The 13,395-nt window shown below is 33.8% G+C and overlaps 1 protein-coding gene across 1 annotated transcript in view; it reads left to right on the top strand.

Annotated features, from left to right (window-relative positions):
* Positions 1-1,263: 1,263 nt before the first annotated feature.
* LOC113118133 (sucrase-isomaltase, intestinal-like) overlaps positions 1,264-13,395 on the top strand; it is a 49,273-nt gene continuing 37,141 nt past the window's right edge. The window contains exons 1-13 of the mRNA XM_026287061.1: positions 1,264-1,369; positions 2,448-2,571; positions 5,009-5,094; positions 5,174-5,294; positions 5,899-6,008; positions 6,092-6,246; positions 8,069-8,240; positions 9,024-9,123; positions 9,339-9,451; positions 10,508-10,633; positions 11,437-11,568; positions 11,689-11,805; positions 12,885-12,998. Of these exons, the coding sequence (XP_026142846.1) occupies positions 2,448-2,571; positions 5,009-5,094; positions 5,174-5,294; positions 5,899-6,008; positions 6,092-6,246; positions 8,069-8,240; positions 9,024-9,123; positions 9,339-9,451; positions 10,508-10,633; positions 11,437-11,568; positions 11,689-11,805; positions 12,885-12,998 (1,470 nt within the window). The 5' untranslated portion in view covers positions 1,264-1,369. The remainder of the gene's footprint in view (positions 1,370-2,447; positions 2,572-5,008; positions 5,095-5,173; positions 5,295-5,898; positions 6,009-6,091; positions 6,247-8,068; positions 8,241-9,023; positions 9,124-9,338; positions 9,452-10,507; positions 10,634-11,436; positions 11,569-11,688; positions 11,806-12,884; positions 12,999-13,395) is intronic.

Genomic DNA, 13,395 nt, shown 5'->3' with positions numbered 1-13,395 from the left:
AGTCTTCGTAAGGTTAAGCTGAAGGTGATGGTTATTCATCCAGCTAAAAATGTCACTCAGACAGGCTGAAATGCGAGCAGCTACCTTCGGGTCCTCTGGCTGGAATGAGAAGTAGAGTTGGGTGTCATCAGCGTAGCAGTGATAAGAAAAGCCATGCTTCTGAATGACAGATCCTAAAGATGTCATGTAGATGGAGAAGAGAAGTGGTCCATGTACTGAGCCTTGAGGAACCCCAGTAGCAAGGTGGTGTGACTTTGAAACATCACCCCTCCAAGACACACTGATCTTTCAGAGATGTAGGACTTAACCCATTGGAGTGCAGTTCCAGAGATGCCCATCTTTCTGAGGGTGGACAGGAGAATCTGGTGATTAAAAGTGTCGAAAGCAGCAGACAGGTCCAGTAAGATGAGTACCGAGGATTTTGAAGCTGCTCTTGCTAGTCACAGGGCTTCAGTAACCTAGAGCAGATCAGTCTCAGTTGAGTGGCCACTTTTGAAGCCAGATTGGTTGCTGTCCAGGATTGTTCTGTACAAGGAACATAGAAAGCTGGTTGAACACATACTTATACTTTTTTATTTAATTTATTTTTATTTATTTTTTTGCAGTGTGGACATGCAGAAAGTTCATCACACCTTCAGAGAGGCATTTTTGTCCCTCATTGGCCCATCCTTTCGGGTCAAAGATCAGTCCTCAAATCGTAAAATAATACAACTTAAAGTCTTAAAGAGGCTCATAAATGGCACATGTAATTTCTTCATTAAAATGTACTTATTAGTCTGCGAATAATCTTACGTCTCTAAGCTCTCGTTCAACACATCACTGAAAGGAAATCACACATTTCCAGCTTAAATTTGAACGTCTCATGAAACCAGCCTCGTCTAATTGCTTCTTTCAAGCTTTTAGAAAGAGTTCATGTAATATTTTTGGAACAGAAAATATCTTGCAAAATTATATTTGTTCATCACAGATGTGGAGCTAAAGACCCGCAACAGCTCAGTTATTTGACAGCTAAATCCAGCTTGGAAGATTGTAAACAATGCAGTGATAAAGTGGCCATTAATATCTTTTTTTTTTTGGTGGATAAGATGACTCTTACAAAGTGAAAAGAGAAGAAATGCTTCTGGATTTGGATCAGTCTGTGAATGATTCTTAGATTGTCTTGAGGAGCATTGCTCAATAACCATGAACTTTGGTAAACCATCACGTAACATAAGTTCTGGTTGTAAAGCTGTAAATCACAAAAACACCTACTGAGGACTTTAATTTCACAGCTACTTAAAACAGACGGTCCAGCTCTACTCCTCTTCAGTGTGTTCTGACTTCAACTCACGCACAGGACTGAAAAAGGAAGGACATAACAACAGTGAAGGTAGTACAAATAAAATGTTAAATTTATAAAAAAATATATATTTTTTATCTTTTATTATATATATATATATATATATATATATATATATATATATATATATATATATATATATATATATATATATATATACGATTATTACATTATATATATATATATATATATATATATATATATATATATATATATATATATATATATATATATATATATATATATATATATATATATATATTATAGAATTTTTTTTTTATAAAAAAATTGTCCACTTATCAGTATATAAGTAATTAACAGTCATTCAGTCGTAATATATGGTATATGCATTTAATATAATATTATTTATTTACTAAGATGTTTAATTTATTATATACAATTCATTAATATAATTACTATAACTTATTTTGTTTATAAGATGTTCTTGTATAAGTCTTACAGCTTAAACGCAGTCATGTCTGTTGCTGTAAAAAAATGATTTTTGTTATCGTGACATGTTTATGACTCTTAATAGGCCATTTGCTGCACATACAAATGTTCAGTTGTTTAGCAAGATGACAATGCTTGCAACATTTTATCTTCATTGGGTTGTTTCACCCCACAAGCTGCTGTGAAAATGAAAAACAATCAATTTAACTCTGAAGGAGTGAAATTAAATTGAGACTGTTTGATCCATAAGAACAATTATGTGGCTTTTCTGTCTTGTCATGTGAGTCTGTTCAAGCGAACATTCTTTTTTTAAAATACGCCAGTGTTTTGTTGAAAAAGACTTGAGTTCAAAGTAAAGATGGAAGACAATATAAAGTGTAGATTATGGTATTATCTGTCTGAAAACAAACAGAATAGATGAATGCAGCATGAAGTTCTTCTTTTTGAATGAATAGAGAAGAAGCATATAAACATGCGAAACACAAATTGGGTAACACACACACGTACAAAATAATACAGTATTGAGAGAAGTACCAAAAATCTTTTGTACATTAGCATTTGCATTTCATACACAGACTCAAGGACATGTGCTTTGTATGTCAGAGATGTGCAGGGAGATGAATTATAGGATGCTTATGATTGTGTGAGTGTTCATCAGATGAGAAAGCGGCACTTCTCAGGGCTGGAGTTTTCCCTGATGGTGTTGTTTTCATTGGTGTTGGTGGTTGCTGTCGCAATGGTTGTTTTACTGGCCACTGGGGAACCAGGGACCATGAAAGAAGGTAGGTGACCAGACCCCAATAATTTGACTTCCAACAACTACAGAGGCTCATACAGAGACACAAACATGCATTCATAAACTCTGCAGGGATAAAAACACATCTGGATGTTAGAAACCTTTGGAAGGACCAATAGGCTAATTTACAAAAGTATTTCTATGTAAATAAGTTTTCTTTGAAAATTAAAATAATAATAATAATAATAATAATAATAATAATAATAATAATAATAATAATAATAAAGGTTCTAAAAAAGAAGAATAGTATAAAAGTTGTGTTTGTTTTTCTTTCTAATTTTTTTTCTTTTACAAATACTTCTTTGTCTCTTCTGACTTTTTTTTTTTTTTTAAATGTGTTGAGCGTTTGTGAGTTTTTAATTAAAAACATAGTATTTATATATAATTCAGCTGAATTGTGGTCAGAAGTGCATTTTTATGTTTTAGTAAAGGATGTCCAGATTTTATTATTCTATAATGACTTTTATTTGGCAAGGATGCATTAAACCAAAGCAACATTTTCACATTTTACATACAATTATATATATATATATATATGTACTTATTTTCTTTATGGATTTTTAATTTTTCGGACCCCTTAGCAGATATTTATTCTTGTTTTAAACTTAATTTTTGATAATTTTTTCACAAAACAAGACTTGCTTCTGAAGTAAACATATAAACATCATGTTTTTATATTTGAACTGGAAAACAAGACAAAAATACTGAATATGACAATCATTGCTGACAGTGTAGAACTGCTTTAAAAGATAAAAAAACAAAACAACAACAACATTTAAAAGAATGAAAATGGTTTAAGATCCACCCTGTCAGAATTATGATTTTATGACAAAAGAAAAACAACCTATCTTATATCCATGTTAACAACATTGTGAGTTGAATCATTTATCCAGTATAGTAGGAATGAATTGTCTAATGTTTAACACAGTTCTATAATAGACTATCAGTTCAACAAAGTTCTTTTCATACATTCATACATAAATGCATACATGCATATATTCACCTTATGTTCAGTTAACTGTGATATTGTGACCAAAAAAAAAAAAAAAAAACATTTAATAATGTATCCAAAATCGTATCCTGTATAGAAAGAATGATCTTTCTCATGCTTTACTTAGATATTAGACACAAAATATATTACCTTACTTATTATATATCACACATCCTTTTATATATATATATATATATATATATACATAAAAGTGTGGACCAAGGGCAAACATACCGTGGGACTGCAGCTCTTCAGGAACAGTGTATTACCTAAAAATGAAAAATAAAATAAAACAGCAGCCGCCTCATCAAGGACAGTGAAACATGTGAGTCTTTGATGTTGCACTAAAGTATAAAGAATATGTCCATCCTGATTGTTATCAAGGACACCCAGCAGTGACAAAATAAAACACAGAGTGCAGAGGCACTGGTTAACGGCTCGCACGGGGCACGAGCTCAAGCACGCACAGACTGCCTTATTATGACAGCTGTCACTCTCAATTTCAATTTACCGCCCTGATGTTGGTAAAGTGCTTTTTATTTAAAGGGGACAAATTGAGCCTGGGACAGCTGGTTTGGGTGAGGCGAGTCTCTATGCTCTCAGATGACCTTGTTTTAGGGGTGCAAGGGTACCGATGGAGATCAGGTTAAAAAATGAACAAAGATTTTTTGGAAAACATATGTTCAGCAGCATGTTTTTTAGGAGAATTGTGGTTGTGTTTAATATACGATTTTGGTCAATGATTACAGAATACTGTCTGTCTGATTATGTAATATGTACATTTGAAGAATTCTGGCCTTGTATGTTTATGGTGTATGGCAATAAGCCAGTGTTTGATTACTAGATTGTACAACAGTTATGGGTTAAGTTTAGGTTAAGTATTGTGTTGAAAGACATTACTGTTAAATAAATCACATATAGTTACCAAGCAACTTGTAGTATTAGTAAAGAATTCATCCGATGTGTGGTCACAAGTGCATTATAGATTTTGATATATATATTAAGAAATTAATTCTTTAATTTAGCAAGAATGGATTAACTTGATATATTGATAATAGATATATATAATTCGTATTTTCACCTAAGCCTTTATATTCGAAAAGTAATCCAAAAAAAAAACAAAACAAAAAAAATATATGTGTATATATATATATATATATATATATATATATATATATATATATATATATATATATATATATATATATATATATTTATTTATTTATTTATTTATTTATTTATTTATTTTTTTGGATAAAGCAAATGTAGCTTTGGTGACCATAAGAGTTAAACATTTAAACATTATTTAAAACTCTCATTGACCTCAAGCTTTATTGTATTGGTTTGGAATTTGCTTAAATAAAAATATACTAAAGTGTATAAAAATGGTAATTTGCTATATTTGTCAATTTCTCCTCAACTTCTGCTTCAGGATCAGATCCAGACATCGTCCCAGAATGTCCCAACATTCCAGAGGGAGAGAGAGTGGACTGTTTCCCAGATGGCAGCGCTTCCCAGGTAAACTGCAGTGGATATGGCCCACATTCCATACAAACTCCCAGCATGCTTTGCTAAATCTTCGTATGTGTCCTTACAGCAAAAATGTTTGGAAAGGGGTTGCTGTTGGAGCCCCTTGAGTGAGACAAATGTCCCCTGGTGCTTCTTCTCCAAAAACCACGGCTACAGCGTGATCAGCGAAAGCAAGCCAGACAGCACACGTGAGTTCAGCCTGTACCATGATGATGTCGTAATAAAACATTATGATACGTATCATTGGATTTTAGATAAGTCTTTTTATTGGCTCTTTTGCCATGAGCCAGTTATTCCAAGATTATTTTGAAGTTGGGAGTGGTGTATTGCCACAAGATATCACCATTGTGCAAGGTTATATCAGGGGAACGGTGTCTTTTAATGATGTTATTATATGGTGAAATTTTGTGAAACTAATTCTACTGGCCATGGTTTTGTAATGAAAAAAAAAAAAATGATAAACTGTTTTCATAGAAATCTTTCAAGGCTTCTTGTTAGCTGCTTTTAATAAGGGTTGGGGATTGCAATAAATTCTTTATGCAACTTGTACATGTTTTTGTGATGAATATAATGATATATTAATTTGGATTGTCGAGGATAAGTTTGCTTTTACTTTTATGAGCAATCAGACTTACTAAACACATAGCCATTAAATGAGAGTCTCGAGCCATTTCTTTCAGAAAATGTTCAAATCTGCTTTCTATTGTACTTTGAAAAGTTTCCAATTGACCATGTAGCAAGTAGAGCAAACATTTCACAAAGACCTCATGGAAAATGTTTGCTTTGCTGCAGATATTGAGGCCAAGCTGACAAGAATGGATGCTCCATCTCTATTTGGAGCTGATATTAAAGAGTTGACCTTCTCCGCTGAAATGCAGACAGAAAACCGTCTTCGATTTAAGGTCTGTTTACGAACCGACACAAATAGCCGAAGCATCATGTAAACACGTCTATAATGCTGTGCAATGTCCTCTTTGTCTACCAGATCACTGATGCAAATCAAGCAAGGTTCGAGGTTCCTCACGAGCATGTGCAGTCACTTTCCGACACCCCCAGCGGACCCCTAAAATATAGACTGGAGCTGATCCAGAAACCCTTTGGGTTGAAAGTTTGGAGAACAACATCTCCTGAAAAACTTTTGTGAGTGGGGAGCTCCTCGTCTTTTCTCTTCGTTTTCACGCACAGATCATATGTCGACTCTTTGTTGTGAGCTTAGTGCATTGCTAACAATGCAGCACGAGTGTTTCTTTGACTAAATGAAGAGCAATCACAACACAAAAAGACAGAAATTAGAGGCATAAATAGAATGAGGGAATCCGGCGAGGTCTGAAAGAAGCCTGGAGCAATGCAAGAGAGCTTTTTGTAAAGCAGCCGGTTTTCATCTTGCTGTCTGCGTGCCGTTGATGGAAATTGCTTTGTTTCCTTTTTGTGTACTGTTGAAAAATGTCAGGAAGGTTATGATCATTATCAGGCCTGCTTCATGAATGTTGCATCTGTCACCAAAGCAATTTATTTCAGTGACCTTTTAAAGAAATATTAAAGAAATCAGGGTAACACTGCATATTGGATGCATATACACTCTAAAAAAATAAGCATTTGTCTCAGTTACAGTTTGCATCTTTTTATAATGAAATACATTTTTAACCAACAATCTACATGCAGTTGGAAGAACTTAATTCGTAACACATTTGAAAGGCATTTGCTAAAAAAAAAATACATTACGTTGTGACCCTGTGATAGTTTTACCTCTTTAAAATCAGTACAGTAACTAGCCTAACATATCCTAAATGTAACTTATTTAGCATGTAAATCTAAAGAATAAGTAAGATATTACTTGTCATTGGCATAAGTGCAGTCATTGGTAATAGAGTCAGTGTAGTGTTTACCTTACTATTCAGCACAATTAAACCCTTCAACAACAGACTCATAACAGACAATTTCAAAGTTACTACACCTTAATTAAAAACAGTTAATGTAATGATCAACAATATTATGTCAACAGAACTGAACAAAATAATGGTTGAAAATTGAAAGTTTAAATGTAAACATTTAGAATGTAACTTAAAAGCAATTAAAAGTCAACGTTAAAGAATGGTAATATACAAAAAAAGTTTAAAAGTAATCAACAAACTGTTAACCTTTGACCTTATGGCTAGTATCAAAGGAAATGCTCAATCTAGTAGCACCCGATTTTCATTATAAAGCAGCTCTGTTTTACATTGAAGAACTAACTGTATGATGGCTGTTGCAATGCTCAAACACTGCAGATGCAAGAGCTTATACATGCATCAAAGATGAAAATAATGATCCGGATTAGACACTGATTCCACATGAAATGTTGTCCTTATTAAAACAGCTGTCAACAGCATGAGAAGTAGATCTTATTTCCAAAGAAAAGAGCGATTTGCCATATAAAGTACAGAAATTGGGTATTTTTATGAAAATTTTTTTTGCTTCTGTTTTTTAAAGTCATTTCCTTTTACGTGACCATAGTCATATCTTCATGTGTGTTGCAAAACAATCAGTAATCGGTAATCTTTCGTCTGATAAAAAGCCAGTCTTAAAAGCCTAATAATGATGTTTTTATTCATGACTAAAGAGGTTTAAGCGTGGACTGATAGATCAGAAGGAGTGGATGTGTAATAAGCTCATTAATCTTATCTGTAGTGATGTTATTTTTAAAATTCCTAGTAGAGTTTTAGATAAGAAGATGCACACGTAACAGAATGATTCACAGCAATAAGTTTAGGTTTTGAGAACAGGAAATTGTTTTCGTGGTTGCAGCAGATGATCTTTAGATGACCCATCTATCAGTGTGTATCATTTATTCTGGTGTGTTCATGTGGTTTTCATGTCTCTGTTGGTCAGTGAATATATTCTTGACAGGTTTCATGACATTCACCCACGAACTGAACTGTGCAAAAACTTCTTAACACCATCTCTTCCGCTCTTGCTCTGTCAGGTTTGACACAACCATTGGGCCACTGGTTTTTGCTGATCAGTACCTTCAGCTCTCAGCTAAACTCCCCTCTCACAATATTTATGGCCTTGGAGAGCATGTCCATCAGACCTTTCGACATGACACCAACTGGAGGACCTGGCCTGTCTTCACAAGAGATGCTTTTCCCAATGGGGTGAGTCATAACATTTAGATTTTCACTATTCAAAAACAGTAAAAATACAAGTTTTTAGGCAAGTTTTTTGAAGAATATCCTGGCCACTCTGTAGAACCAAGGATTTGAAGCTTCAAAAAGAATGCAAAAACATCATAAATATAGTTAATAAAACTCATGAACCAAATTACAAATGCTGAAAAGACATCTCACTGACATTAAAATTCTTATTCTCTGAGAACTGATGCTAAAGAATCATTGAGTCATTGAGTCTGATTCACAAACAAATAATTTAGAAAAACATTACTACTTTTCTGAGGAGGTCTAGGTTCGATTTACAGCGAAGAATTACTTAAAATAATGTAATTATTTCAGACAACTTGAAATATATATTTTATTTATTTATTTATTTATTTATTGTTGTTGTTGTTTTAGAGCTCAACTGCCCTAATTATAGATTTTTTTTTTTTTTTTTTTTTTTCATTACTATAATTTTCTCTATAAATGCATGTTAGTATGTTCCAGAGAAGAAAAAAATGAAAGAATAACTGATGACAGAAATATTATTTGTAGTGAACTTTTCCTTTAATAGCTATTTCTAACTGATCTGACTTGTATATATTACTTTAGTTTTTTTTTATAATCCAGTGTAATCAGATTGACTTTGCCATATTATCTATTATAAACATATCACATGTAGCACTTTTTTTATACAGTGTAACATCTGTGAGATCAATTTCCGGATAAACTGATTAAAAGATAGAAATTTACCATCACAAACCCTAATGTCTTTTCTTACCGCAGGGCACACACAACCTGTACGGCCATTACCCCTATTTCACATGTCTGGAGGATGCAAGCGGCCAATCCTTTGGTGTTTTCCTCATGAACAGCAATGCTATGGGTAAACAGACCCTCTCTATTGCATTGTCGGTCACAATCATGAGCTTTGCCGTTGGCTGAAGTCATAATAATCTTTAATAAAATGATTTGTGATGTTTGTGCACATAACGTATAGTGTGTTTGTGGGTATGGAATGGCTGCTTTTGTTAAAGGTAGAGCAATTTAAATTAGAGCAATTTAAGTTGTTTAGATCTGTCTGTTCTTGGCTGTGTGCAGAAGTGACAGTCCAGCCTGCTCCGGCCGTAACCTTCCGGACTATCGGTGGGGTTCTGGATTTCTACATCCTAGTTGGAGAAACACCGGAAAGAGTGGTGGACGAGTTCACGAAAGTGAGATTTGTGTTTTATTTATTTATTTTTATGATAGAGATGCAGCATGATGGATAGTACACATGCTAGGACACGGTGAAACTTGTACATGGAGGAAAATCTAATAGAGTCATTTTAATTCCATTCTGATAATTTATCCACTTTCCAAAAAGATTTAAAGCAAAAATCTTAAAAAATCTTATAAAGTAGTAATATATATATAAATAAAATTTAAAATAAATAAAAAAAATGTCTGAAATGCTTGATTGTGATTCTGGTCACTCGTGGCATTTTACATTCAAATGTTTTAGTAAAATAATGACTCAAATATTTTAAATTATAAGTTGTAGCAATGACCGATTCTAATCATAAAATAATAAATTATAATTTATTGCACAACTCTCAACAAACTGCATTAATTGACTATTGTCCTGTTAAAATCGTATTTCATTTAAAAGAACATTTTCAAATCACATCAATATTTGCTGTCAATTTCAAGTTATTTTTGTGAGCAAAAACTAAGCTTAAAACTAAAACCATAATAAAGGACTTTAAATGTGAAATGAAATAAGAGGCAGCTAGTTGCCGAGACATGATTTCTAGATCTGAAATAACTAAAACTAAAATTTACATTTCAATTAATAACAAATATATAAACATAATTATATATAGTTAATATAAAAAATATATATATATAAATATAAATATAAAAGACAAATCCCATAAAAAATAACTAAATAACTTTCATTTTAATTAAAATAAAAACAGAAAACATAATAATAAAAAAAACTATTCAAAATATTAAGAAAACAAGGTTTACCACAATTCCACAATAACAGAGTTCCATTTATGTATTTATTTATTTACTAGTTAGTAGCCATAATAAGCAGTTATTGAAAAATTTGCTGACAGGGTGATGAGGATCATGCCATGACCAAAACTTTATCAATGCTAATTGCCGTTAGCTCTTGCCGAAAGTTGAAGCAAAATCATAAAGGCCTAAATGAGGCTTTCAGATAAGCCTGAGGGGAGTCCTGTGATGTTCAGCGTGTTTAACACTGCTTTATGTGTCTCCAGCTGATTGGCAGGCCTTTCATCCCTCCGTACTGGTCTCTGGGCTTCCAGCTCTCTCGCTGGGACTACGGCAGCCTGGAGGAGGTGAAGAAAGTCGTGGAGAGAAATCGGCAGGCCGGCCTTCCGTATGTAAGTGCCAGGAACAGAAGCAGGGTCCTCGTTTTGTTCTATAAAACTTGATTCCACCCAGTACTTCAAAGCCACAATCCAGAACATGGAACCAAGCCTAGCGATTCATGAATAATGACTCCACATGTGTGCATTTCACCTATACACACAGTTAGAAGCGTTTAGCACCTTATGGTGAGGCTCTAATTGCCAAAAGATGGACTGAAGCTCAATGTTTGATGTAATTCGAACAAAGAGGGCATTAGCATGTCAGGATATTGCATCTCCGCCTGATTAGCATTAGAAAATTACTGGCAGGAGAAACTCACCATCTGCTGATAGTTGAAGGAAGTCAAGCCTTCCAGAAAAATCAAAACAGACAAGAGTGAATCTACAATGTCAGCATGCAAAAGAGGCATTTGCCATCGTAAAGGCTGAAGGTGCTGATTCTAAAGGACAAGACTGCAGTGAAACAAACATTAACAACCTGTTTATGCCTTTCAAAATAATGATTCCAAAAGCTGGTTTTCGTAGCAATGCCATAGAAGAGCCATTTTTTATTCCTCAAAGGCCTTTCAAGAACTGATTAGTTCTTATAAGAATCATTATTTTTCTTAGCCTAAATAACATTTTAAGAAACTTTTACACTTTTGTGCAACGTAATGTTAAAAGTTCTTCATGGAACCATCAATGCCAATAAAGAACCTTTATTTTTCCATAATTAGACTTTAAAGTGAGACAGGATACTCAAAGAGCGGAAAAAAATGATTTCATGTTATTAGTACTAGGGCTGGAAGCTGAATCAGCATCATTTTGTGTTCCAGGACGTCCAGTACACTGATATTGACTACATGGAGAACAAAAAGATCTTCACCTATGATATGGAGAAATTTGCAGAGCTGCCTCAGTTTGCTGACTACATGCATGATAAAGGACAGAAATACATCGTCATACTGGTGAGCCATTGAGATTACAGCTTCATTTATGCTGAGATCCAGAGTTTTATAGGTTACCAAGTTAGTTCTGAGTTTTGGATGAGCTTTGAGTCATACATTTATACATTTTCTTCTTGGTAGGATCCTGCCGTATCCACAGGTCAAAGGATAAACGGACCCTATGAAGCACTTGAGAGGGGAAATGCAGCTAAGGCTTGGGTCACTGAACCAGATGGAGAAACACCTTTACTGGGAGAGGTAAGATCCTCAGAAGATACTCCTGATCTTGGCATTACATTGGTTAATTGTTAATAGGGTTAAAGATTGAGAACTGGATAAAAAAAAAAAAAAAAATGCTTAACTAAATGATTTACATTCGTTTGGTTTTAGTTATTTTTTTTAGGACATCTGAATTTGTACACTGATGTAGACACTGCGTAGTGAATGGCATTGCATTGTCTTTTCTAGTTGAAACACACAGCGTGAAGAGATAAATCACATACAGTAAAACCTTTTCACGCTGTGTATTTCAATCAATTTACACTGATGTTTTGATCAAATAAATCCAGCCTTTGTGAGCAGAAGGGACATAAGTATAAATAGTTATTTTGCAATGGAAAATTTGTACTACGTGTACTTACTAAAAAGAGCTGAAAGACTGGGGTTGAATCAGAATTGGAGCCAGAATCATTACATTCCTTGCAATTTTTTTTTTTTTTTTTTTTTACCAATTAAATGTTATAAATTGGCCAGTGCTGTTTTGGGAGACATTATATTGTACCGACTTAGTGTAGGAATTAGCATTGTACTGTATAAAAACTAGAATGAAGCAGAATAAGATAAGAGACATAAGTGAACGATTGAATGAAGAACAGCTGGAGTGATTTGCCATGAGAGAGACCATTAATTTACCATCTGTAACCTTGAGTTAGATCATATGTCAGTCACCCCTCAGGGCAATAAGGCACATATCATATGTCGATAATATCACTTGTGATTATTTAGCCCATTAGGCACAGGCAGATGTTAATTGCTTTTTTATGGTTTTATTTCAGGTCAGTTTTTGCATTGATTTTGCATTAGAGATTAATATCATGCTTTCATGCAGCTCAGAGCCAGTGAGATCAGAAAAGAACTCACTTAAAAACTTAAAGCCATAAATAACAAGAAGCTTGTAGACAGGCTGGGCTTTTTGCAGGTCTAAATCTCATCTATGGCCAATTTTGATGTTAGTGAGTGAATCTCTTATTTATTTATTTCATTTTGTATTTGTGAATGTTTTTTGTTTAAACTATTTTCATGACAATTAAGCGTTGTTGTCCCATCTCATGTCACAGGTCTGGCCAGGGGAAACCGTGTTTCCTGATTACACTAACCAGGCTTGCATTGATTGGTGGGTTGATGAAATTTCCCGGTTCCACAAGCAAGTCAAGCATGATGCTCTCTGGATTGTAAGTAACCCGCAGAGATCATTATTACCCATGAGCAAATATTGAACCTGATCATTTTACGTCTTGGTGTAAAGGTCACGAAAGGTTTGTGAAAAATTTTCTGATTCCGATCTCCAGCTTCCTAGTTTCCAAAATCAATACTATTTATGCCACTGCATCGATATGTATTAATCATGATATTCGAACACAGCAAAGCTCTATAAACATCTGATCTAGAATACATTATAAGACGGAAAAGCTTTTAAGTGGAGCTGAAATCAAAATCGACCTTGCTAACAGCAGCAATTCATCAGTCTCCTATTCGATTCGATTATATTCAAGTTCACTTGTATAGCACTTTCACAGTACATATTGTTTCAAAGCAGCTTTACAAAATATGTATGTTACAAATATTACA

This window comes from Carassius auratus, chromosome 18, assembly GCF_003368295.1.
Source record: "Carassius auratus strain Wakin chromosome 18, ASM336829v1, whole genome shotgun sequence".
Lineage (NCBI taxonomy): Eukaryota > Metazoa > Chordata > Actinopteri > Cypriniformes > Cyprinidae > Carassius > Carassius auratus.
This window is presented reverse-complemented; position numbering and strand designations above follow the sequence as displayed.